Source organism: Mytilus edulis, chromosome 2, assembly GCF_963676685.1.
Source record: "Mytilus edulis chromosome 2, xbMytEdul2.2, whole genome shotgun sequence".
NCBI lineage: Eukaryota > Metazoa > Mollusca > Bivalvia > Mytilida > Mytilidae > Mytilus > Mytilus edulis.
The window spans coordinates 99,771,096-99,798,620 of record NC_092345.1 but is presented as its reverse complement, the minus strand read 5'-3'; the positions used below and the strand labels follow the sequence as shown (position 1 = coordinate 99,798,620).

The 27,525-nt window shown below is 32.6% G+C and overlaps 3 protein-coding genes across 4 annotated transcripts in view; 2 read left to right on the top strand and 1 right to left on the bottom strand.

Moving 5' to 3' along the window:
• Positions 1–255: 255 nt before the first annotated feature.
• On the bottom strand, positions 256–2,280 carry LOC139513633 (uncharacterized). The gene is made up of 3 exons (XM_071302301.1): positions 2,156–2,280; positions 1,254–1,534; positions 256–941 (listed from the first exon to the last, which is right to left on the bottom strand). Exons 2-3 carry the CDS (start codon positions 1,525–1,527, stop codon positions 700–702), a joined length of 516 nt encoding a protein of 171 aa, XP_071158402.1. The 5' UTR covers positions 1,528–1,534; positions 2,156–2,280; the 3' UTR covers positions 256–699.
• On the top strand, positions 2,184–5,429 carry LOC139513632 (uncharacterized). 2 transcript variants are annotated; one of them, XM_071302298.1, is made up of 3 exons: positions 2,184–2,307; positions 4,455–4,728; positions 5,031–5,429. In XM_071302298.1, exons 1-3 carry the CDS (start codon positions 2,233–2,235, stop codon positions 5,297–5,299), a joined length of 618 nt encoding a protein of 205 aa, XP_071158399.1. In that variant the 5' UTR covers positions 2,184–2,232; the 3' UTR covers positions 5,300–5,429. The 2 variants fall into 2 exon arrangements, with proteins under 2 accessions (XP_071158399.1, XP_071158400.1); XM_071302299.1 differs by having other exon boundaries at positions 2,303–2,323.
• A 7,203-nt stretch (positions 5,430–12,632) lies between these two features.
• The window catches only part of LOC139513665 (telomere-associated protein RIF1-like), a 55,197-nt gene continuing 40,304 nt past the window's right edge, over positions 12,633–27,525 (top strand). The window contains exons 1-7 of the mRNA XM_071302360.1: positions 12,633–12,723; positions 14,324–14,434; positions 15,426–15,590; positions 15,923–16,067; positions 17,734–17,828; positions 18,191–18,374; positions 25,891–25,983. Of these exons, the coding sequence (XP_071158461.1) occupies positions 14,325–14,434; positions 15,426–15,590; positions 15,923–16,067; positions 17,734–17,828; positions 18,191–18,374; positions 25,891–25,983 (792 nt within the window). The 5' untranslated portion in view covers positions 12,633–12,723; position 14,324. The remainder of the gene's footprint in view (positions 12,724–14,323; positions 14,435–15,425; positions 15,591–15,922; positions 16,068–17,733; positions 17,829–18,190; positions 18,375–25,890; positions 25,984–27,525) is intronic.

Below are 27,525 nucleotides of genomic sequence, written 5' to 3'. Positions count from 1 at the left end.
AAATTGCTAAATTGGTCATACCATAGTAACATCATAAATGACAAACCTAAAGTGTTCAACTATACCTCACATTCATTCATACAAAAGCTAATATAATTTTGAAAGAATTGTAGACTAACTATACTTGCATGTTAGGTAACTAATGCTCATACCTACTACAACTGTCAATTACAACTTGAGATATAATTTACCATTAAAAGAAATGAATTTTGGATTTGTAGAAAGAAAAAAATCATATTATTAAAGACACATATATAATGCTGATAACAAATTTATTCAATAAACAAAAACAACAAAAATGGTTTACCACCATTTTATGTGAAAGACTACTAGAAATACTTGGTTTGAATATAATATTCTCTAATTTATATTGAAAGTCATAAGAAAGTCGCTTTTGATACGTAATTGATTCATTACCATTTCAACAGTAATCTAACAACGTTTGTTTAATTAAGGTTACCTTGGAATAAAATATCATTTTGGAAACAAAGAGTCGTATATATATACTATAGTGTTCTAGCTTTCTTATAAGCACCACATGCATTATCCGATAATGGTATGACAAATGTAAAAACAACACATTTATATCCCATTGCGTGCAAATATCATTAAGGTATGTTAGTCTACTTATCAACATATCATGCTGTTTTCAAAAGTTATCGAAATTGCAATAAAAAATTAAAAGTTATAATGTCTGAATTATCTAGGCATAACAGGATTGTCTGATGCATATTTAAATTTTATCCAATCCTCTTCGTTAATAAACAATCTTGATTCTCTCGGAATTCCTGGACTGTCCTGGTCACGGAACCATTTATTTCCGGAAGGTAAGTAGTAACCTGATCCTGTCCAACGGCGACTCCACGCTGAAGACTGCGATGGTAGTAAAGTTGGAACAGGTACACCAGTGTATTGTGTTGGAACACCAGACATATATATACCTACAAAATCAATTTTGAAACTGAATGTTGAAAAATATCTATGCAAAAGATATCATTTTCATTCATTTATATTTTAATTATATTCAATCTCGGGTGTTAATGACATATATTCTAGATTACAAGTAAAACATGATATACCCAACAGGAAGTCCGAAATGGGAATAATTTTAATTTCTAAGTGACACTTTTTGGTAACCATATTTTAAAGAAAGACATAATATTTTAATCAGTTGATAAATTCTAGAATAAATACCTCTACGATTACAAATATAGGCATGGTCCGTATTTTATTATCTAATGAGTATATCATACCCGAAGGTGGATGTTCGGCATCCCTTTTCCTTTGATATGTCACCCAATCATCTTCAGACTCGAACAGAATAGCATCTCTTTTGGTTTCACGTGGTAATGATCGGTATTCGTGGAATGCCATCCATCTGTTCTCTGATGGAACATAGTACGCAGGACCTCGGTAGACATGCGACTTTCCAGTTCCGCTGAGATAGTTGTAAAATGGAGTAGAGTTGTATGGCCCTCGCTCTCTAATATTTGTACCTCCACTCGTGCCGAATTCTGCTCTATACATTGTTCAGCTATAAATAAATAATACAGCTAACCGTAGAATTTGCCCTTTTACGTAAACTAATAAAAAAAATATAGAAGCTAATACTAAGTTTAATAAGTGAATAAACTTGTGACATTTTGTTTTATACCTTTCCCAGTTCGCTTAATTTGAATATAGTTTGAAATTTGTTTTAAATCCTGTGTTTTTATGCTTTGTTCGATGGTAATGTTGTCAATAGTGCAATAGAAAACATCAGTGCTTGAATTCGTCTTTACATTTATAGACATAAAAAAAAAAATATATATATTATTATTCAACTACTCATAACATTTCAGTTTAGATGAAGAATATCAGTAACAGCGCTGTCACCTTAAATTTAAAGACAATTTCCAAGCATAACATGGGATTTTAGTGCGAACTACGAACGCCACACATATTCATCGTCCGTGCAACTTCTTTAACAATCAATTTTAGAGTCATGTTAATATGTAAACAATACACATATTCTGTCGGGATATTTAAACCCTATGTAATTTGATATCCTTTGTGATGATACGGCTTTTAAGAATACTAAGCCTTATATCAAATTCTCACAATCAGGATAGATATGTATGTGACAATGCTCATATATTGTTTATTGTTTTTTTACCTTTTAAAATCTGAACGTTTATAGATGATGTTCGTTCTTTTCCGGTTAAAACAGTTATATCTCCAATTGATCGCCGGATGTTGACATTATTGGTTACTAATGTACACTTAATCACGACACCTGGTGATAACGGTATACCTTTACCTTGTCAGGTAAGTTTACAATACAGTAAGGAGACGTTCGTCTTAACTTAGATACTTTGTTAAAAATACATATAATGATATTATTATCACATTGTTCAAATCATAGTTCAAAGAGGCTGTAGCCCAAATAATATAGGAGCATGACTGATTAACAAGCAGAACAAGTAATCTTTTAAAATCGATGCAATAACAAAGGGAAATAATTCAGATTTGACGCTAATATAAAAATGATGGCATATAATTGATTTGTTTATTAATCATGTTAATTCTTGGTATTTACGCCAATTTCAGCATAAATTCACTTTTTCACTGTGGTCAAATTTTATCGTTTGAGGGAGCCGGAGTACCCGTAGAGGGCAAGGCAGGTTTGCTCATTTTCTTTTTATACTTGTATATGATGCAGGCATTTTCTGAGTTTAGACATTTTATACAATGACTGAATTTTTAGGCAATTTATAAAATGCCTAACCTAGACAAACCTTATTGAGATGTCGTTAAATCAAAATTTGAGAGTGGAAATGGGTAATGTTTTAAAGAGAGTAACCCGACCAAAGAGTAGAAAACATCTTAAGGCCGTCAACACAGGCGAGAAAATTCCACACCCGGAGACAGAATTCAGCTGGCCCCTAAACAAAATGTGAACAAGTTGAATACCTATATTTTGAAAAATGACTGAAATTATTAAACAATATTCAACAAATCCGTGTTCAGTTTCGTGTGCCGTATTTGTAGAAAATAACATCTCTAAGATACTTGACCAAAAGCACAATATCTTGCAGAGCGTACAAACAAACAAAACACGTATTTTGTTCAATACAAGAAGGAAAGTTGTCATGCCTATAATCAGCACTTCCCAGATACTAAGTTCTCTCTCTGTATTTAGGGTTATTTTACTGATTTTTTTTTTCGTGACTCCAGAAAGGTATTTTACAAAAGAGAAAATGTATTTATATTAAATAAAAAAACAGGAATATTATTATTTGGAGCTGAAAAAATATGAAAATATTTTACTTGACTAATTGTTTATAGTTTAAAAAAACCATTAAGATATGCAATGGCACATCTCTGTTCCTGTAGTTTTCCAATCTTTTCAATAAACTCCTCGCCTCGAGTGAGGGAGGTTGTAAATAAAAACCCTAGCGGATTCAAAATGAGTTCTCATGTCGAAATTGGTATTTGATCAGTGATTTAATCTACTTAGCATGTTGCATTTTATGAACATGAGCACGAACTTGGCAACGATGTATCAGTCTGGTGTGAAATATCTTTCTGGGTCTGAACTGTTTCCATGTGAACTGGCACATTCAGGTCAATCTGGAACATATAGTGTTTGATATACTGTTCCCAGGGTCAGCTCGGTCTTTTACAAAGCATTGGTAATAATGCATACATGCTAAGGTGACTTTGATTGACAGATCAGCTCTTTGGCTTGTAAAATGCTTCCACACATTTAATACTGACATCAAATTAAATAGATTTGTTATCAGCGTTATTTATGATAAGCTTTTTTATTTCTTTTAACTTGACATCTAAATTGATATTTTTTTAGTTTAGGCAATTAACGGCCTCCTACGAAGTAATTTCTTTTCTGTAGAATAAGAAAAAGTATGTTCACTGTGTTAGTAGTATAATTTTGTTAGGAGAAAGGGACAATCATTTCACTGCCACTGTTAAATATCTTACAAAAATGTCACTTAGCTGCTATTACAGTTGATGTGTTGTTTCCTTTGATAAAAAAGTAATTAACTTGATTGAATTAAAAAGTGTTCTATAGATATATTAATCTGATTTACATGGAAAAGCAAATTGCGGTATTGTTCATTAAACACGAATAACTTGAAAATCTATTATAGTTTACTTACTAATCACATGAGAGTGGTCGAGAAATGATAAGGTTTTTACCCCTTTAAGCATTCTAGTTGAAGGTTCAAACCGTCATCAAATAAAGTTACTATCGTTCATTATATTAAAGATAGACAATATAATCTACGAATCTTAACCAAATGATTCCGAGATGTTCATTGAAACCTTTTCTTTCACAGTTATTTTGGATGGAACCTCACTAGTTATTATTGTGAAATTAATATTTGTTTAGTTTATTGATATAGTCTTTAGCATTTGATATAAACAGTTATGTATCAAATATTGTTCTTCAGATAATAAAGATGCATCGTAAAGAATTTGGTACAAGTGGTGGTGTGAATCTGTTTGAACGTGGACCTCACAACCCGATACCTACCCACAACTATCTAAGTGGGGATGGAAAGTCTAACATCTACATGGGAGCGGCTCATTACGTTCCATCAGAGATAGACTGGATTAAGTACCATCAGTACAGGTCCTTACCTCGAGATACCAAACGTGATGCTATTGACATGCAGTCTGAGGACCAGTGGGTGGATTTCATGAGGAACAGAGACACACCTGGTGGTAGGAACCATTTCTTAGCATTGCATAGGAATCCGGTTTCTTAACAGGAAATACCTTCTTTCTTTAATAAAGTCGTGTGTTCTGTAAAAATTATGATTTCTTAAAGTGACCCCATCTATTACATTTTTTTTTCAAATTTGCACTTATGAGTAATCTTGTTTCAAGAAAAAAATCTGAAGGTAAAATCAATTACGTATTTTCAATAATAAGTTAGAGTTGTATCATTTTCAATTGAATACATTTTTCTTGTTGTTTCCATACTTTCCAGGTAAAAGCATGATTATATTGTTTCTGTATTTCAGCATATTACCACAAGGACGTTGGTTTAAAACAGACTGGAATTCCAGATCTCCGACTAGGAGGATACACGAGGAATTTACCAACAATGCCACCAAAAGACGTCTTCCAAGATCCCTGGCCTAAGTCTGATGCCTGGGCGCCGCCGCAGAGAGCAGGAAGAGGAGATTACTATGGATATTATCACGAGGCAATAGAGGCTGAAAGAGAAAGAAGGAAGAAAGAACTACCAGAAAGCATGCGTATCGAACCTAGAGACATTCCAAAATTGTGATTGTATCGTAATAACTATTTCTTTTATTTTTGTTTTGCAATTCGTTGACTGTGCTGTTAAAATCCTACTTGTTTGTACTTTAGAATATCAGTATTATAATTTGTTAATGTGAATACATGACACAATCGTTGTTTGTTTGTTTAGTTTGTGCATGAAGAGTAAGGTCAAGTTTTATATATTGAAATGTGCACTGATGGTTATTAATTTATATCCATTTTATTGAAATTTTTGAAGTTCAAGAGTATTACTTTCCTTCCAGCCTAGCAATAATCAGTTAAATTTGTTTACAGATTAAAACTATGAAGAATTGTATTATCAAGCAAAAAGTTAATGACTTAATAAAGCCGACCGTACAAGGCCCTTACGGGTAGTCAAGGTCGTTTGAAAACTCCTTGTCATCAATATTAATTCTATTCTTACGTCAAGATGGGTGCTGAAATAAAGTGTTTCATATAAAATAGAACATGCGATGAGGAATTTTGCTATCCGGCGTTTGCATTTCAACGACTCAAATAAGATTAATGGGTAAGAAATCGCTTGCCCATTTAATTTTCCATGTATGAGGGCACTCTGTAGTTAGTCGGAGAAAAATTCGTGCAATTTTGCACATCCTTCATTTTATGATTCAAATTGTTGGTTGATAATATAACGCCGCTCGTTGGAGAACTGAAATGTTTGAAACGTTTTGGTGTCTCTTAACATGTTCATCTTATTAACTTAATATTTGTCTGGCAAGTTCATACTAAGTTAAAATTTTACGACACATGGGAAATCAAGAGAACAAACAAGAAACTTTGTAAATCAGATTTAGGCGTAGCACAAATTTAACACCTTGAAAAACTGTGATATATGTACATACGATTTAGTACATGCCCATGATTAATCAGCATGAGGCTACGTAACAATAGAGTAAACTTTCATAGTCAACATACAAAAACCAGACTCCGTCATCCATTGATTTTTTTAAATATCTTCCTAGAAAATGCGCTTATCTTACAGTTATTAGATAGTATACGTGATTCTTTGAGTCCAGAATGAATTGATCAATTATGCTTTGAAAGAAGAAAAAACTCATCAAAGATATTTGGCTTATGATTCGGAACGTAAGATGTGAATTTCGTCTGCATAAAATTTATGTATATGTCACTTGAATTAAAACAATTGAAAGTCCAAAAACAAATACATTCGTACGAAGTTGAGTAGTATAAGGAACAAAACATTTAAAAAAAAACACCAAATCTGGCGTAGATCAGCTGTGCCTGGAGACACACAAGATTTAAATAGTTTAACAATAAAAACGGCGTTTAAGTTCTTTTACAATTTGACTAAAACTATATATATAGATGTAAGAATAAGAAGTATGAGCCGGGGTATGAGTGCCAATATGTCGGAGTGTGTCAAACCCTAAACAAGCAATTGAATATGCTGACACTTGTGCTAGAGGTTGCGTCCACAGTAGTGGCATCGACCCAGTGGTAAACATTCATCAAAGAACTAAAACTGGTCTGATTTGGTTACCCGGATACTCGTTTCGTCGACACAAGACTCAGCGTTGTCGCTTGGACCAAAACATTTGTGAATCAAATGTGAAGTTGAAGATCTTCGAAAAACAAAATTAAAAAAAGTTATGAATAATCTAGGTAAGGTCCATATGTGCCTGAGGTAGAAAAAAAACCGTAGTGACTCGAATTAATAATTCAACATTCATTTAAAGAAAATCATTGTATCAACGATATTTTATATAAATACAGCAGTGTCGACAAGACTGGTGATATTATGGGGGGGATGTCCACAAGCAGTAGCACCAACCCAGTGCACGTGGTTGTAATAAAATTATCAAAGTTAACAGGCTTTAAATTGGGTACGCCAAACTATAATGTCTATAATAGACAAAGCAGTGCCGCTCGAATTACAAAAGTTAAAATGTTAATATAAATACGGCGTTAAAAAGCATTGAAAACAGAAACAAAATTTCAACAAAAAGTTATGACAAATAAGTGATATTGACCATCTATGCCGGCGGGTAAAATAACCTCCTTGATGGTTCGAAAAATTACACAAATTTTATAAACGGAAAATGAACAGAAAACGACTGAATCAAGGTATTTCATGACGTGATCACAAAGGTACGGTGACTTCTGGGCTGACAAATACGTCCAACAGCAGTAATATTAATGCATTGGATGTGAAAGCGCATTCAAGATTATAGGTTTGTGATTTAGTACACTTTACGTCTTCTTCTTGCCAGTGCTCTTGCATCAAAACAATTGGAAGGACGAATCAAATACAATGTTGAAACCACTGAAAATAAAAATTCATAAAGCTTTGCCAAATCTATATATGTAGATTCATAGGAGCGAAAAAAATCATAGTATTTCTTATTATATTCAATATTTATTTAGAGTTTTAAAATGACAGAAAATTAAAGTATCAATGATCTTTCAAAAGAAATAAGACTAAAATATCCATCAGTACATATCAAATGGATTTAGTCAGACTTCATAAACACCATGTCGAAAGCCACAGACGGTTTTGTAGCTGAGAAAAATCGACCAAGATAAGTGAAGGTATCAAAATTTCTTTTCGAGAAATAAATGCACCAAATAATGTATTGCACAGAAGAACCGCATCATAAATCTATTTCAATCAAGCCAAAGCAGACGTTTTCAGTGCTCCGTTTTCTCAAAAACCTCTCCCCAGTTTTCCTAGTTTTAGACTGCTTCATATGCAAACTTCAGGATAAAAAAACATTTTGGCGATTTTCCCTGTATGATGTATATGGTGATGTATTCCTATCATATACTTTAACCAATTGCCAGCTTTTTGGTCAAAACTTATTGGTTGTACTATAAATGTTTTATAAAAATATAATGTGTCGCTCGGGTGTCAGCTTTTTCGTCTGAAGGGCTAAGAAATTTGTTAAAACAAAAAATATGTTTGCCTATAATTTGGTCTTTGTCTTATACTTTGTAATTGAAACTTACTTACTTAGTTATATTGCCTCGTCACAAACTTAAGGTACTTCAGTTAATTTGGCCAAATTTTTTAGTGTTTTAAGTAATGTGATTGTTTTAATCAGTTTATGTTAGAAATAGAGAAAGGGCCTCAAAGTATGTTTTATTTTATACCTGAACATGATTTGATTCGTTTTCAGTTACTATCATGGTTAGGAAGAAGTTTCTAATAAAAAATTGGGTCAAATGAAATACCATACATTACGTTTGTAACGAGTCCTTGGTCATAACAAAATTGTTGTGTTTGAATTATAAACTTTCAAATAAAGGCCAAATCATGGGCAAATCTCTCAGTTTTAAATAAATCCTTCGTTCTCTTGAGACGCAAAATCTGACACTTCGAGCGGCAAATTACATTACGATAAAAAAAAATTACTTTAAATCCAATAAATGTTGACCCAAGAAGCTGGCATTTGATTAAAATCTATTATAGGAATTTATTTCTGTATAAATCATAAGGAAAAAAATCGCAAAAATGTCTTAAATAATCCTGAAACTTGCATATGAAGTCTTAAAATCTACAAAAAAGGCAAACTGCATGGGTGAGGTGTGAAAAATGAGCTCTGGAATCGTTTGCTTCTGCCTGCAGGAAATAGACTATCATTAGATTCCTTCCGTTACATTATTTGGTGCTTACAACTCCTAAAAAGGATTTTTTTATGCTTTTTCTTATTTTGATCGATTTTTTTTCCGCTTCAAAACCGACACCCTGTGTCAAACATAACAAAAATCTCGCACTTGGTGTTCTTCACGGTGATAAACAGTCGGAAAAAATCATTGACGTAGTGTAAAGATATACTTATCGACATGTTGCAAATCAATAAATTCACATGGATCTTTCTTAAATTACTGACTCTATAAACAGCACCCCCGTAAATGTGAGATGTGATACCCCGGTTGTAATAAGGTTTCTACAAATAAGTCGAACTTCCAAACAATTTGTCTGAGAATAAAAAAGTAAAGACTTTTGTAACATGTTGTGTCGAAATGCATAATGTTTTACAAGGTAAACATAGATAACGACGATTCATTCTATAAAACATTACTACAGGCAAGGGAATCGCGAACGAGGTGAGAGATACACACACCAAAAAAGGGGTCAAACAAACATTATAGTCCAAAAAAGGAAAGGAAAATTAACAAAAGGGGACGAAAAATCGCTCTGTATTGTAAATTTTATTATTTTCCCGTTTAAAACTGAGATATCCAAATCTATAAAAGGACAATTATGTCATTGTTGTATTATTTTCTAGGAAAACTAAAACTTTTCTTACATTTTGTTTTTTACTTGTTAATTTGACTGAATGAAGTAGGAAGGTGAAACTATCAATACAAGCAAAGCAATATGAGATGTACAAAATATTGACGATTGAAGTTTTGCAAAGCGCATTAGAAAAAGAGTTTTTTAACGGGAGTAAATATATCTTAAAGTGAATTTAGATATTGGGCCCCCAAAAATAATGATATTGGGAAAAATCAAATGGCATAAAAATTAAAAGGAAGAGACTTAAAGTTTTTGTATTTCGTATACAAGTGATGAACAGTGGTTGCCTTTATTTAATGGTACAAAGAAAGGATATGATGGCATACAGATTCTGCGCATGAAAAGTTTGTATTAAAAGAACATAAAAAGATTAGAAATTGATGATCAACCAGAAGAACATACTTCTGTATTTATAATTCAGGTCAATTCACACATTTTTCAATATTCGAATATTTTTTTGAAAAATAAATTGCCAATCGAATTTCAAAACATTAATTCGAAAATCTCTTCTACTTTCTGTTAGAGCTGTACAGTGTATCACCTATCTCTCAACAACTACAGAAAACACTTCATTTCCTTTTCCCTTTTCCTTTGCAATGCCCGTTGATTTCCAGTTCTACATACATACAGTTATTTTATCTTTATACGTTAATATATAATCTAGATGTTGTTTAAATTCAAAGTTTTCATTAAATAATTAATAACATGATGCTTTTGGAGAGTTTTTCACTTCTGATTTCAATGTCTGTTGAAATTGGTAAAATTCTTTATTTCATGTTGAACTTTAACAATTTTGCATTAAATCTGTAATTACTATGATTTATCAAAATATTTGAAAATCTATATCTATTCAAGATTTTTTATACAAATCAACCATTCAAAAGTATATCCACTATCTTTGTTGAGATATATATATCTATACAGAATATTTGACAATTTCCTCACTATTTGTCATACCAATAGGGTTACCATATAGTGTTCTGATACACTGGCGCCGAGCACTCCATATACCATATAGCTTATGGTTGATTTTTTTTTATCGAATTAAACAAAAGATTACAGAGCTTCTTTCTCAAAACACATATATTAAAACACGCATCGATCATGCAACATTATACAATTATGGCCCGTTGAAGAGGTGAATATCCAAAATTGTCAACACGAGAAGGTTATTTCATTGAGGGTGCAGCCCGAAGTGAAATAACTTGTAAGGGTTGACAATTTTGGATATTCATCGACTCTAAGGGGCCACAATTGCTTTATTATACCGAACTAACATTGGAAAGGCCTTTCGAACACTTCTTTAGACTTTACACAACAGTCATCACAAACACACAAGCTGAAAATACCTTTACGGCTTTGTGTTCTAGAATTTCTCGAATGTACAACAAAGGTAGAATCTTTTTGTAAAATATTGATGGCCCTGAAAAGGACCGTTTATAAGAGACACGGCTGCTGGCACTCTTTTCATGACCACTGCCTTATTTCCATTTCTCTCGGTGGGCTTCCAGTGTAACGTGCACGCTGCCATTTTGTTTATTTACGTCTGTGACGTCATTTTCATGGGAGGTAACTCAAGTACAAATCAACAAACTGAAAAGGTTATTCACCGGTGAATAATAGGGTTATTCACCGCTGGTGCAAATTTTTAGGGTTATTCGTCCTTCCTTGCAATTGAATGAAAAACAACTGAATTATTCCATGTCACGTGATACCGTTTCACCCAATAGAATTGTTTAAAATATATGTAAGGTATAATAATTAAAGATGTTCTGCACAAGTCACATCACCTTTATATTAAATTGAATTAACCGTAACAATTGTTCCTTTCTCAGTGATTTGAATGTGTCAGTTTCACACGGGAATATTCAAATATCGTTTCCACGCGGCTATCGTTAATTTAACCTTTGGGGTGGTGGTGCTCCTTTTGTGCCTTCTTATGGATCGTAATCGTTTGATGTGTTCATCCGAGGTTAATTAATCTTTTTATATAGGCTAGCATTAATTGCTAAAAACGTGATATCAAAAAATATAGTCATCCTTATTTGTTTAACACATTAATATGAAAACTGACGGTTTTTTTTTTTACAGTTTAGAATTTTTATCCCGTGTGATTTATTTGTTTAACAAAAGCCTGAGATAGCTTGAAATTTAGTGGGACAATAGATATCATAATATGTATTTTAGTCAGTTTAATTGAAGTCTGGAGCTGGCATGTCAGTTAACTGCTAGTAGTCTGTTGTTATTTATGTATTATTGTCATTTTGTTTATTTTCTTTGGTTACATCTTCTGACATCAGACTCGGACTACTCTTGAACTGAATTTTAATGTGCGTATTGTTATGCGTTTACTTTTCTACATTGGTTAGAGGTATAGGGGGAGGGTTGAGATCTCACAAACATGTTTAACCCCGCCGCATTTTTGCGCCTGTCCCAAGTCAGGAGCCTCTGGCCTTTGTTAGTCTTGTATTATTTTAATTTTAGTTTCTTGTGTACAATTTGGAAATTAGTATGGCGTTCATTATCACTGGACTAGTATATATTTGTTTAGGGGCCAACTGAAGGACGCCTCCGGGGGCGGGAATTTCTCGCTACATTGAAGACCTGTTGGTGACCCTCTGCTGTTTTTTATTTGGTCGGGTTGTTGTCTCTTTGACACATTCCCCATTTCCATTCTCAATTTTATTCAGAGTTTTATTGATTTACCGACTGAGTCTTGGATAGTTTGCACTTTATTAGCTTAATGAATTCTTGATTTGTATATTCCGAAGGCATACTGAATGTTTTACGGAGGGGACCAACCTAGGTGCTATATGGCATGGTGGGTGCATACTTAAAATGTGCATCGGGACATTAATGTTATGGTATAAGGATCTTCATAGAAAAAAAGTATCATTCACAAAAACTGATTATGTCTTAGAGGGGACCAAATTAAGCTTAATTATTTTTGATAAATTCTGACATGATTTTTCTGCGTTGATCTGCGTTATGTTAAACAGGAGTAAACATCTGCCCGGAAATAGACATTCCGGTAGTGGTGCAACTTTTAGTTATGATTTTAGACATCCTGACCATGTTAGCCAATCAAAAATCAACGAAATGTACATTTCCCGCGGACAACAGGCCATGAATACACATTGAAATAAGTATGTTGTTCTTACATTTTATAAAAATTAGTGCAAATAAACAAAGAAAATCATGAAAAATTATAATTACACACCTGTTAAAATGCATTCGATGTTGGTATTATGTGGGGGAAACATACTGTGCACCGTCAAAGTCGACATTTCACAACGCCATAATTTATTTAGCTGCATTGTAATTTGTAAAATTAGTATTTGCAAATGTGTCTACAGTAAATCAAATACAGGAAAATTCAGATTTATCATAACCTTTTAACAGCATGACCATGTTTTTGTTTATACCTAAAAAAAATTCTCAAATAAACCTGTGAAACTAAATTCTCTTGCCAATCTTGGAATCCATGATCTTCCAAATAATTTATACACCTTATCGCTATTCTCTGCTGACCTGAGAATCTGTCCCATTTGAACTCATACAATAATCACTTTCCATTGTGGCGTCAGATATTTTGCCGGAACCTGTGTGATGTCCAGTAATGGCGGACAAATAACAATAAGGTGTATGTTAGTCCAAATAATTATGACGTCTTGAAAGGCTATTATCGAAGTAAGGCGTCAAAGAAAAAAATTATAATAGCCTTTTAAGACGTCATAATTATTTGGACTAGGTGTATGTCAGTTAAAAGCTCATTAGAGCTTATGTTGTCTCTGTTTGTGTACATATACCTTGCCGACTCTAAATAAAGCAAATTTATTATTATGGTTCTGTAATGTAGGTACAGGAATTAAAGTTAACATTTTGGCATGGTAGCCCATAGCTTTAACTTTGTAGCCCACACATATACATGATATAGTCCTATAAAAGAAAAGCAGAAATTTAAGTAGCCCACACAAAATATTAGGGGCCATCATGGCCATTGGCGAGTGGGCCCCTGTTAATTTCAAACCCTGAGTCTTGTCAGTTTGCACCTATTACACTTTTGCACCCTTCATGTTCCCACCTCACACATTTTGTCGTTTGCTCCCTAGGTCCATTCGCATCTAATTTTTTTATTCAAATTCCAGTTGAATGTATTTAGCTTGGTATGAGAAAAACCTTGAAGATTTTAAATGAAAAACACGAAATAAATTGTATTTACAGCTTGGCCAATTTGATCTAACTTTATTATGAAACAATTAAAAAAATATTTAAAGCAACGCACTCACCAAATCACCTGAGTGCGTTGCTTGAAATATTTTTTAATGGGTTTGGAACAAACTCTCTATATGGTGTTTACACCTGTATAGAGGGATAAAATCAGATAGGCTTGAAGACTAAAAAACATTTGACACTTTAATTTCTCTTTGTCAAAGAAAAAAATGCCTGCCTATCTACCCACTGTTTCAGCCTTTTGGGTAGGATTTGGATAAACCAAAATATTTAAAGTATGGCCTGACCAAACATTGAAGTGCCATGCTCAAAGGAGCGCTCACCACTTCTCTATCAGTTTCAAAAAAAAGTCAATTCTCTCTATGATCCTAAAGTTGTGTGAGCCTTGTGAATATTAAATTATCATTCTTTTGACCTGCTGTAGACATTAATATCAGTTGATCAATAAATTTAACTTTGCACACACTATGTAGAATTATGAATATATTTAAATTAAATTTATTTAACTTTCAGAATGGCCACAACAAAGTCTGTAGACATAAATCTAGCAGCTGTAATAGCCATTTTAGAGCAAGACAACAGCAGCCATGAAGACAAAGCTGATGCTTACAGCCAGGTGACAAAGTAAGTCCAGTAGCCATCAACACATGGGAACTGTAGTTTTCTGATTCTCAATTTAAATCCTGCAGCTATAAAACTAGCTTTATATCTATAAAATGACTTGGAAAGTCTAAATCTAACAGCCATAAACACATAAGGAAACACAGCTATCTTGTTCTCAATTTAAATTGTAGATATATTGAACTAGCTTCTTTTCTGTGTGATGACTCAGAAAGTTTAAATCCAGCAGCCATAAACACATAAGGAAACACAGCTATCTTATTCTCAATTTAAATTATAGTTAACTAGCTTCTCTTCTGTGCGATGACACAGAATGTATGATCTAGCAGCCATCAGCACATGTCTGAATCAAGGCTACTTTATTTTCTTTGGTTATATCTTCTGACATCAGACTCGGAATTCTCTTGAACTGAATTTAATGTGCGTATTGTTATGCGTTTACTTTTCTGCATTGGCTAGAGGTATAGGGGGAGGGTTGAGATCTCATAAACATGTTTAACCCCTCTGCATTTTTGCGCCTGTCCCAAGTCAGGAGCCTCTGGCCTTCGTTAGTCTTGTATTATTTTTAATTTTAGTTTCTTGTGTACAATTTGGAGTTTAGTATGGCGTTCATTATCACTGAACTAGTATATATATTTGTTTAGGGGCCAGCTGAAGGACGCCTCCCGGTGCGGGAATTTCTCGCTGCATTGAAGCCCTGTTGGTGACCTTCTGCTGTTGTCTGCTCTATGGTCGGGTTGTTGTCTCTTTGACACATTCCCCATTTCCATTCTTAATTTTACTGTTTAGTAATAAAGTAAAATGTTGGCAATATTCCAGTAATGTTACAATGTTATAGAATTATGTTCTTGATCTGAATATTTAAAATCACTACTATTTTTGTGACCCTTTGAAGGAAAATACTTTATAACTTAACTATTTTATATTGTACACATTATTATTTCAAGCTACAACAACGTGTACAATGCATAGAGACATTCTTTTGTTTTTACAGGCACATGAAAGATGATGATTTGTCACTGTTTGACCTTGACCTGTCTAAGCATGGAAAACTGGTGGTAACCATGGCAATAAGAGATATTTTGGATAGTCATCTCAAAGTTAGCCATGGTGCCCTACATGTCTTAGGGTTTTGTCTTCATGACAAAGACATTGTAAGGTAAGAAATGAATTCAGAACTCATAGTAGCAGTATAATTACTGTATATTTATGTTTATAGATCAAAATGACATAACACTATATACCCTCTTTTTACAGTAACATTTGTAACTGAGCCCTCATTTCAATGCACTCAATTGTGGATTGTGTAGTGATGCACCTGTCTGTCTGGCCTTTACAATTTTATTTTTGGGTAATAATTACTGAATATTTTAATTTCAGAATCCCCTAATTCAGCAAAGTATCTAAACAAATAAAGTTAAATTAACTTCTTAATAAAAAAAAACATGTATAATACATTTAAAAATGTTTCTATCTTGAAAATTATTTCAGGTCATTAGGATATCCACTTCAAACTAAATGCTTGGTTGCCATTGAAAAATGTATTGTAAAATTTGGTGAAGATAAAATAGCATGTACTAGAGCATTGTGGTGTATAGGGAACCAAGTCTTAAGTGATTTTATTGTCAAATCTGAGGTGAGTCGAACTTGTACTCTAGAACAATGGTTTATAGGGAATCAAGTTCTTAATTGATGTGGAGTTAAAGGTCAGGCTTAACTTTGACATTACTGGAACTTGTAAAATGAGGAGTCATATGTATGTTCAAACCAAACACTTTAAAATGTGTACAAGCTGCTTCTCTTCTTATCACACAACATATACTAGGAGTAAGCTCTGTGTCAGAATAATCTTTGTTTTGGGGAATATGGCTTATTGCAGACTATTATCTTGTGAGCTAGTAAATACAAAAAATCAACTCTAGGTATATGTTTAGTACTTACAAGAGAATTTTCATATCTGATTTACATGTTATATATGGTCTTGAGTATGCTCATTTCTATCTAATTATATATATTTACCAATTGATATTAAATAGCCATTAATTAATTGCATTGTATGGAGTAATACAGGCCTCTACAATAACTTTTTTTTCAACTTGTCCTGTACTGTAGGACAAGTATAAACTAAAATGTACTTGTCCGAATTAAATTGTTACTTGTCCAAAAAATTTCTATTTGAAACAACCTTTTTACATTTGTAGTTGATTAAAGGAACAAAACGAATTTAAACAAAAGACAGGACTTGATGTACATGTATTTCTTTTGATTTGAAATACTTTTAAAAAATATGAGTCAAGTACAACTGAATCTAGTCATGTCACAGGACTTAGAGGTTCTAGTTTTTCATCAATGCCAGTCTCATTAGACTCTCAACACGAGGCACCATCTGATAGGCCATTACACTCATTGGATTTGTATCCTGTATTTTTTAAGTTGAAAAAGTTTATTGAAATGCAATCAATAAAAAGAAGAAGATAAGGTCTGATTGCCAATGATACAACGCTCCACAAGAGACCAAATGACACAGAAATTAACAACTTTAGGTCACCATATTGTCAGTATTGTTTATTTCTATATGATCAAAAATGATTTTCTGAATTTTATGGTAAATAAAAAAAAAATATTTGTGTGAAAAAATTCCCGGTATGGTATTTGTTATAAGGAACAGTATATGGTAGCAAAATGAGGTACTGATTTGTCTTGGTCCATGGTCCCGAAATGTCTCCTGCCTTGCCAAACTGTCTATCAATCATGTCTACTAAATATGTCTCCTACTGTGCCAAACTAACTGTCTATTAAACTTGGAGCTAAACCTGTCGAGGTGATGAATTGTCCTGTAAAGTTACCTTATCTACAAAGCGCATCATTGATTCCGATCAGTAAGACTGGTTTACCTTTTACCTGTTAAAAAGTACCTGACAAAGAACCAGTTGAAAATTATCGATTGCAAGAAAACATGTTGAAGAAAAAGGTTTTGCATTTGAATAAACAGAATGCAGAAACATGTCAAATTAATATTTGTTTTCTTGTTTTTTGTTTATTATTACTTTGTTCATCAAAGTTGGATTAAATTTATTTTCTGCTGAATATTGTACTTGTCCCGACGGACAAGCTTGACATAGCTTTTACTTGTCCGACCTTTTTTCCCTCTGGTATCGGACAAGCATTATTGTCGAGGCCTGTAATAGCAAACCACAATTTGTTTCCAACCAGAACAATGTTTCTGAACATCATTTTCCATCCCTTGACCTTTTTACACCAACATATATGGACTTACTTCTAGCTAGTATTATAATTTACAGTTGACCAAGTTGATAAAAGCGATTGGAAAAGTATGGAACAGATGGATCAGTAAATCTGCTACAGTAGAAAATGAAGCCTCTAAAGCTGTTATAAGGTACAATATTAGAGTTAAACTAGTGATAAGTTAATGTGAATAACATGCATCAAGGTTTTCAGGAATAAATTATAATATGAATAAGTTATTAGCCTGAATAACTGAAATATTTAAAGTCTTTTCAAGAAAACTCAAATGAGAAAACAATCAGCACTAGATAATTTTTCGTTTTTTAAATAATTGTTTAAGAAAAATGGAACAAGAAAAAACATGACAATAGAGCAATCACAGACTTCTTTAATGATTTGCTACTTATAAGAAATTTTACAGGAATTAACTTTGATTTTGTATTATTTTTTCAAATTGTAATTTTATTGTTAGAAATAAGAACCAACATTTTAACAGAAGGCCATATATTTCAGGTTATATCAGCAAGACACAGAAGGGATGAAAGAGAACCTTGGGGACTGGGGAAAGACAACTTTATTATCATTGGTTCATCTGGTTCCCCAGATTGGATCTCAACTTTTATCAATAGCAAGGGAAGTCTTTACAAAGGACAATATCAGTTTGTGGTCGAAACCAATTTTGGATGAATATAAAGTGGTAAGTTAACACAAAAATTCAATGTGTCTTACATTCAAGACCTGGGAATTATTGCAACAATTGATTTGTGACAAACATATAGTTTTACCTATCAGTAAAATAGGCAAAGTGCTAATAAATTCAGCGGGAAAAACTTTAGGGTTTAAAGTCTGTGCAAGAAAGAAGTCAGAAAATAGAAAAAATAAACCGCGGTTTGACCATGACTGCAAAGCCGCTAGGTCAGAATTTCGTAAGATGAAACGAAATAAAAATAAGTCACCGTTCCACAGAGCATGTACTTGTTTCAGATGCCGAGAAGAGATATAAAAATACAATGAACAAAGCTTATAAGAAATACAGAAGCGATTTCCGAAAGAAAATGGATGATCTAAAGCAAAAGGATGCTAAGGAAAAAAAGTACAGCTCAGCCTAATATTGATTTTGACAAATAGGTCTCATATTTCAAAGAGTTAAACAGTGATCTGCGAGATGATACAGAAGAACAACAAATTGAAAGTAATATTGCCCACGAAGAAATAAACGATGAGTTAAATAGCAGACAAAACATGAAATTCTTAAAGCGCTGAAAAATCTGAAAAATAACAAGACATGCACCGAAGACAAACTGATTAATGAATATTTAAAAACATTCGCCCCTGTTCTCATAGACATATATGTGAAAATTTTCAACCTAGTTTTCGACTCCGGAAAAATCCCCAAACAATGGGTCCAAGGAATGATAAAACCTGTCTACAAGACCAAGGTGACAAACACAACCCCAAAAATTACAGACCAATAACTATTGTGAGCTGTTTCAGAAAAGTCTTTATAGCGGTTTTAAATGAATGCTTAAAAAATTCGCAGAACAAACATCTCTTCTTAAAGAAAATCAAAATGGTTTCCTAGAAAAATACTCAACAATTGATTGCGAGTTTCTCCTGAACTCTCTAATTGAAGTTTTACAACACTCAAAAAAGAAACTATTTTGCGCATTTGTAATTTCTTATGGTTTGAAATGTTGAACAACAATATAAAGGGGAAAATGTTTAATACTATTTTTAGCATGTACCAGAATATTAAATCCAGCTTGAGCTATAATGGACAAATTTGTGAACGGTTTGCTTGTGAAATAGGTGTCAGACAAGGAGAAAATCTGTCACCGTTTTTATTTTCTTTATACTTGAATGACCTAGAAGACTATCTCATTTCGGAAAATGTTTTAGGTTTGAACACAATAAGTAAAGATATAGAGGAAAAACTTGGAACTTTACTGAAATTATTCATAAATCTCTACGCAGATGACACTGTAATCATGGCAGAATCACCTGACCAACTGCAACATGCACTTAACAAATTTAAAAAGTATTGCGAAACCAGGAAGATGCGAGTAAATGTTGCTAAAACTAAGATCTTAATTTTTTCAAAGGAAGAACAACAAACCCTCCCCTTTTCCGATTCAACAATCATCATATTGAAACTTTAAAAAACTTTTAACTACTTAGGAATTATTTTCAGCAAAACAGGCAGCTTTAAACAATGCAAACAACATCTAAAGGACAAAGCAATAAGTGCAATGTACGAAGTTTTAAGGAAGGGAAGAATTCACAATTTATCAATTAAATGCCACGTAGATTTATTTGACTTACTGGTAAAACCTATTCTGCTATATGAATGCGAAATATGGGGTTACGAAAACATAGATGTACTAAAAAGAGTTCAAACTAAATTTTTATGCCCCACCTACGATAGTAGAGGGGCATTTTGTTTTCTGGTCTGTGCGTCCGTTCGTCCGTCCGTTCCGTTCGTTCGTCTGTCCGTCTGTCCCACTTCAGGTTAAAGTTTTTGGTCAAGGTAGTTTTTGATGAAGTTGAAGTCCAATCGACTTCAAACTTAGTACACATGTTCCCTATGATATGATCTTTCTAATTTTAATGCCAAATTAGAGTTTTTATCCAAATTTCACGGTCCACTGAACATGGAAAATGATAGTGCGAGTGGGGCATTCGTGTACTGAGGACACATTCTTGTTTAAGCTTCTTTTACATCTTAAGCCATCTACTCAAAACGACTTCATTTATGAAGAACTGGGTCTGTATCCCCTAGAAATAGATATAAAAACTAGAATTGTATCTTATTGGACAAAGTTAATTACCGGTAAAGAAAGTAAGCCTGCTGCTGTAATGTTTAGATACCTTTTCAAGTTAGCACAAGAAACAACATTTCGATTGCGATCGTTAGACAAGATGAAAAGTATTCTAGACAATTGTGGATTCTCTTACTTATGGGCGTTCCAAAACACATCACCTAACATCAAATTTTTAAATCGATAATTAAACAAAGACTTAGAACACTGTAGAAGATCAGTTTACACAGTCATGGTCAGGAAAGGTAAACGATTCGCCTAAAACCCTGAATTATCGCCTATACAAGACATCACACAATTTCGAACACATGTCACCTTAACGTACAGTACGCCCAGAGAGTTTGTAATCGCGAACTTTTATCACCGATTTCCGAGTGTAGCGGTGTGACACCGCGAATCACGGATTCTACTCCCAATTTCCTCCAAAGATTCTCTCCCAACACCGCGTGGCTGTTAATTGGTTTATTGCCCATCGGATGAACTGAAAATTAATGACGCGTGACATCATAATCGGATTAGCCAGATTTATTACCTTTGTACATTTAATCGATCTTGATTGCACCTGTGTGCTTTAAAATACGTTATTTAAATGTCCATTCATTGTCAGATAAAATGTGACATTTTTATTTAAAATAAGATAATTATTCTTGTATGTATATGCCCATGTCATTGTCATATTAAATAAAACGTAAAAACGTATAAAAATACGAATAAAACACTTATTTAGTATTTTCATTATAGTCCGATCAGGTCATAATTTTTGTTTTTTCAACAAAGTTTCAACAAAGATGATTTTACCACAATTAGAACCTTTTATGACCTACTCAGTGAATATCCGGTTCATTAATAGTTCAATATTATATAATTAATATCAACTGGCTTAAAACAAAATGATGTTTTTACGGTAATTTGTCCAATCTAAATCAAACCCTAGAGTTAATTTATCGGACCAACAAGTGAACTCTGTTACTTTTAATTTATTTTGAAATGTAAAATATTATGTTTCACTACCTCGGTAGATTACCGACTTGAAATATTTGAATTTAAAAAAGAAACTGTAAAGTGACAAATAGTTTTGTATGCAATGTGGCAGCCCTATATTCATAAATACTGAGATAATTCCCCGCCCAGACACAACACAATCATCACAACCTTATTTAATTATATGAAGAAATAAAATCATGTGTTTTTTATCTGTTATGATCTGTTATTGATCTTTTATTATTTAAAAATAAAATTGGATTGGCGCAACCCGTATTTTACTGCTCGTTAAAAGTCCTCGGCGAAATATAAAAAGAAGTATTTCAACAATTTATACTATAGAATATTAAAATGAAATTATATCGTACAAGAAAGAAATATGTAAAAAAAAATGTGGATCGGATTTTTACGATCGACACATTTTCACAGAGGATCTCTACCAACGCCCATCAGGAACTGAACGACATGCATCCTGTTTTCATCTACCATTAATGTATAGTGTTGACTATGGAAGTATAAATAATGTCCAGGTTTATGTCCTCTGTTGACTGAGAAACGTATAAATAAAAGGCTGATGTTCGTTTATTCAGAAAAGGAATAAAATTTAGAATCCGGTTAATCAATTGTAAAAGGACCTTCTAGAGCCTCAATCTTAACGCACACAAATGTCAATCATTACATGCATTTTCCCACGGTTATCCAGAAAGGTCACCTGAGTTTACTGTTACATGATACTATTTCCCGCCAAATAAAAATCTCGTGGACAAAATTGATGTCACTATTTTTAGCATTCAATATTGTGAGCGAAGTCAAGTTCAAGTTCAATCACGCACTGTTGATCACTGAGATGCGTGTCGTCTTCCCACGGCAATTAATTGTTTTAAAAATATTTAAAGATAACTGTTCTAAATACAACACAAAGGTTTACATTCATTGTGCGTAAATGAATATTATGCAACGACGAGTTGATGCAGCTATAGAAGTATTCCTGTTGTAGCCGAAATGTATTATATCCTAAAGTAATGCTAATCGTGAAGAGAAAATGCCGTAGACTTATTAAGCATAACGAATGGTGAATAGTATTTTCTTTTTTACTTGCATATACAAGTTTTAAGTCACGTAATTTTCTTTAAACTCACTGCTCACATTTTATACCTTCATCGTTAGTTTCCGTTTATTTTCACGCAAGTATGTCTCTTTTCGTAAGTTATATCAATTACCGATAAATAAAAAACGAGGTCATAATCAAGTATAGATTTTTTTTATAAAACTTTAATGCAATTGAAAGCATTAACAACAACGTTTTGGATTTTAAAACTTTTATTTTGTAATCGTAAAATGGAAATGGCGTAGAATTATTAGCATAACAGATAAGGAATAATATTTTCTTTTTTACTTGTAGTATAAAAAACTTTGAGACGTGTAATTTTTCTTTAAACTGCCCTCATTTATTCAACGTTAGTCTCCGTTTATTGTTGCACAATTATATCTCTTTTAGTGAATTAAATATTTATTTACTGATAAAAAAACGGAAGTCAAAATCAAATATAGTTGTTTAAAAACTTGATTAAAATGTACAGAGTAATTGAAAGAATTAACAACAACGTTTTGCTTTTTATTTTAATCTTTCATTTGTTTCAAGCAATCAGATATAACCTGATAATCAATAGACAGGAAATACAATTGTTTAATTACATTAATACAATAAACAAAAGGTAGCGGATTTACACGGAAGTCGGAGGGAATACTCCCAAATTTCTCCGAGAATTTTGGGAGGGATGTCGGAGTTTCCTGGTGTTACACCAGGAAAAATATCGGAGTATGGAGTTTGGGATTACAAACTCCTTGGGCGTACTGTACTTGAAGATAAAGATGTAATAACAATGTTGCGGTTTAGGACAATGAACCATAAACTGCCAATTGAAAATGTCCAATTAAGGAGCACCTCAATTGATGAGTAACTACCCACTAAAATGAAAGTTAATGTATCTGAACATTAAAAATGTCACATTAAGTATATATATATATGATAAGTAGTCAAATAAAAAATAATTTTGCATACCAACATAATTATTGTAGTGGTCATTTAAAAAAAAAAAAAAATTTTAAATATTGCTTTTTGTAGTTTAAAGCTATTTATTCATGAATTTTACAGATATATCAAAATGTGGGATCTGGAAACAAACTTCACACAGCTTATATCAATCATATTTGATTTTATAAGAACATGTATCCCTGTGATGAGAGTTGTAACTGGGAACTCTATCAATGGAAAATTAAAACTGAATAGATTTTTAAGTCCTCACTTTCTCGAGAATACTGTCACAAAAAATTGAGAATGGTCTTAGCCTGCCGTTCAGGTGTACATAATTAAATTTCTAAAATATATTGTAGCAGTTGTTAAATTCAATTGAATTTTAGATAATTAACTCCCAACTTTAATCAAATGTTTTCATTTAGAAGGTGCAGATCTCATTGGTCCAAATTGCCTCTATGATGAATTCTTGACTAAGGAAATGAAATAACAATAGACAACAATTAGTTTCATTATTGTCAGCCTTTCTATATGTTCTAGCTGTTCTTTTGCTCATTCTTTGTATGTAGACTATCAAAAGATACCCCCCTAAAAATTGAAACAATGGCCGTCTTTTCCCTCAGAGCTCTTCAGCTCTTTGATTTCTGTATACCTTTGTTCAACTTCCGGTGATACCAGAATAAAATGATATATATACTATTACAATTAAAGGAAATTTCTGCATACAAGTAATAGATTATAATTAAATTTGAGTAAAAAAATCTGATTATTTGAATATTTAGTTGTTATGCAGTTTGTAGGAGACATATCATAATTAGAAGCACTTAACATTTAATATTGGCTTACCTGACAAAGAGGGATAGCAAACTTGATGTCTGTCATCTCATTTTACCAATTAGAACCCATCTTGGATGAAAGTATATCTATTATATCTATGTTCTCTTTCAGTGTTCCAGCTAGGTTTTCAAAAGGGCAGGGTGCCAATCCTGAAAAAGGGCATTTAACGCGCGATATGATAATATGAAAAGGGCATATTTTAATAAAAGATGTTAATCAAACATTTGTGTTTATTCGTTGAATCACAGGTTATACAAGAACAACATCTTTAGCCCATATAGAACTCTATCTTTCTACTTTTAAGGCTGAAAAACTTGTCAAGCAGCTTGTCACACAAGTTTTTTTATCATTGCTTGGCACAGTTGAACTTTATATGCAGTATGTTTTGAAAGAAGATCTGTTTCATACTGTTTCTATGGTCTACCACATTTTACCAGTTTCACCTTTCTACCCCTGCTGTGCTTGATGGCAATACAGCACAAAACAGCTGTGCTCAGTAAATTCACAATTTTAGGATATAAAGCAACAGTGAAAAATAGTATCAAAAATAAAGAATACAGAAAAAGATGACCAAGGCACCCTACCAACACTGCTACTAAGACCCTCTGTAACTTTTCCCATAACTCAAAATAAATACCTAAACATATATATTCTTAAGCAAGAAGTATGGAGACCCATTTTAGAATATGTAAATGGGTTACTCAATGCTAGGAAAAAAATCAGATTGAGTTATCTTTCTTTATTCGGGTGTGCTCCTTCTTTGGAGGATTATAAACAGTACGTAAATATGATGTAAATATGGTCACAATATGGTGGCCGATTTTGTTATTTTCGTATCAAAAATGAAGGCAGTCAATGACAAATACATCTGAATTTTCTGTTTATTTTACAGAAAACAAGTAAAACAATGTCTTCGACGAGTTTATAATGGTTTTCCAACTTTCTGTCATTACGTTTCTTCCATGAAACTACGGTAAACATCGCAAATTGTGCCCAAGTTGTTGTATGCACATTTCTTCAAAGATAATTGCTGACTGACCGATTCTATTTGAACGAATTAATGTTGATGATCATTAATGACCCATCCGATAAACGGATTACCTATAACAACAGATTATGACACCAGTTGTAACCATTGATTAGCTTGGGGTGGTAAACAAAGTCAATCTTTTCCCCAGGTAAAATTTAGTAATTAGCGTATCATATCAATACGCAAATTAATATGCAATCGATCTTCAAAAAAGGCAGGGCGCCCTTGAAACTGTAAAAAGGGCACAGGGCGCCACTCGGAAAAGGGCGGGCGCCGCGCCCTCTGAAAACGGCCTAGCTGGAACACTGTCTTTCCTGGATTGTCCAATTGACTATATCAAACATATAATTAGATACAAGGTAAGCAAAGTAGAATTTGAGCCTACAAATTATATACTTAAATCAACTGTTAGGCTCCTATAAAGATAATGCTTGGGATAGATTGTAACAAACTTAAAAATCAAATTTACAGTAGACAATATTAACCTATCTAAACATGTTATATATTATAGGCCATTGGACCAGAGTTAAAGAAAATGATGAGCGAGAAACAGGAAGTACATGCATTAAGATTATGGTCATTGTATGTGCATGTTCTGGGGAAGGTAAGTTCACATGGTTATACTGGATAATAGCTTAATAAATCATACCTTTACTGAACAAATTTATAATAGTTCAATATTTTACAACAACAGTATATGTTTGTTTATTTGTAGAATACTAATGTAAGAACCTAGAATTCAAATATTAAAAATTGAGTGACCAAACAACACATGCATTAGTTCAAGAATTGTCACTGTTTGTTCCCATGTTGATTTTTAAATTTCACATCAATAGTAGAATTTAACTAAAAATTGAAGAAATAAAAACAATTTTATAAGCAAAAGTGCTATGAACTTTTTATGCATTTCTGTATGAAGATTTTTTTAAGCATAATGAATATTTTCACATGTCCTAGAAAACCCTTTTAATTGACACAAAATGTTTCACCTTGTATAAAAGCTAAGTTTCAGTTATTTTTGTGATTTATTTTTTCAGATATTGCAGGTAACAGGATACAATATTAGATTTTGTTTTAACATTCAACTGTCATGTTGGACTGTTTTGCTTGTCCTTCACATATTTGCAGTAAATAAGTCAGTTACAAAATTCATGATAAAGTTTTAAATTATTTTGACTGTTCACATATTTGTTCCCTGATAATCATGGAAAGTGGTTTATGTCATTGTCAGTTTATTTCGATTTATGAGTTTGACTGTCCCTCTGGTATCTTTCGTCCCTCTTTTATTCTATTTTGATGATAAAAGTAGCATCAGTTCTTTAAAGGACTGAACATTCAGACTGGATCAACCCTTGTAAAATACCATTATATGGTATCCCTTTTTCAAATAGGTTAAAGTTTATGTGAGACCAAATTATAAAGTTGTCACCTAACCTTGACATTAAAGTTTTGCTTCTGTAGTTTTTCTAAGGCTTAGACTTGGTCAATATCAAGATTTCTATATTAGGATTATTTGCAACTATGCATGAAAAATAAATGTGCATGAGGTCAATAATATATTTGATAGCTGACTTGTTGGATGAATTATATTTCTTGCCTTTTCCAGGGATCTCATTCTCAAGTTTTCAGGTTTATATAATGTGTTGCACAGAACAAGTTAAAGAGATGTTATCAGTGATTTGTCTGCCAGTTTTTTTTATTAAAAGAACATGTACATCTGTCTTTGAACTTAATTTCATTTACAATTTAAAACTATTTACATATTGGAACATGCTGGACATGGTTTCATCTTTTGATGTTATCTTATTTTCTGATTTAGAATTAATTTCAAGTTTTCACGTTTAATTTGTTGATAAAAAGCATTTAGTTGGAATAGTTTTAAGTTCTTCTGCTGTTCACAGACTTTCTTAAGTAATTTTCACATCATTTAATTGAATGCAGTGAAATGTAAATTGAGGCCTTATCAAATACTAGCAGCTTGTATATATACTAACAATAAAAATGCTGATAGGGTAAGCATGTTTTTCTTGTATGTTTTAAATTTGACATTGTATTACTTTGATTACCCTAAAAATACAAGAAATGTTGATTTAAATATATATCCTATTTTAACCATCGAATTTAATTATAAATGAAAGGAAATATT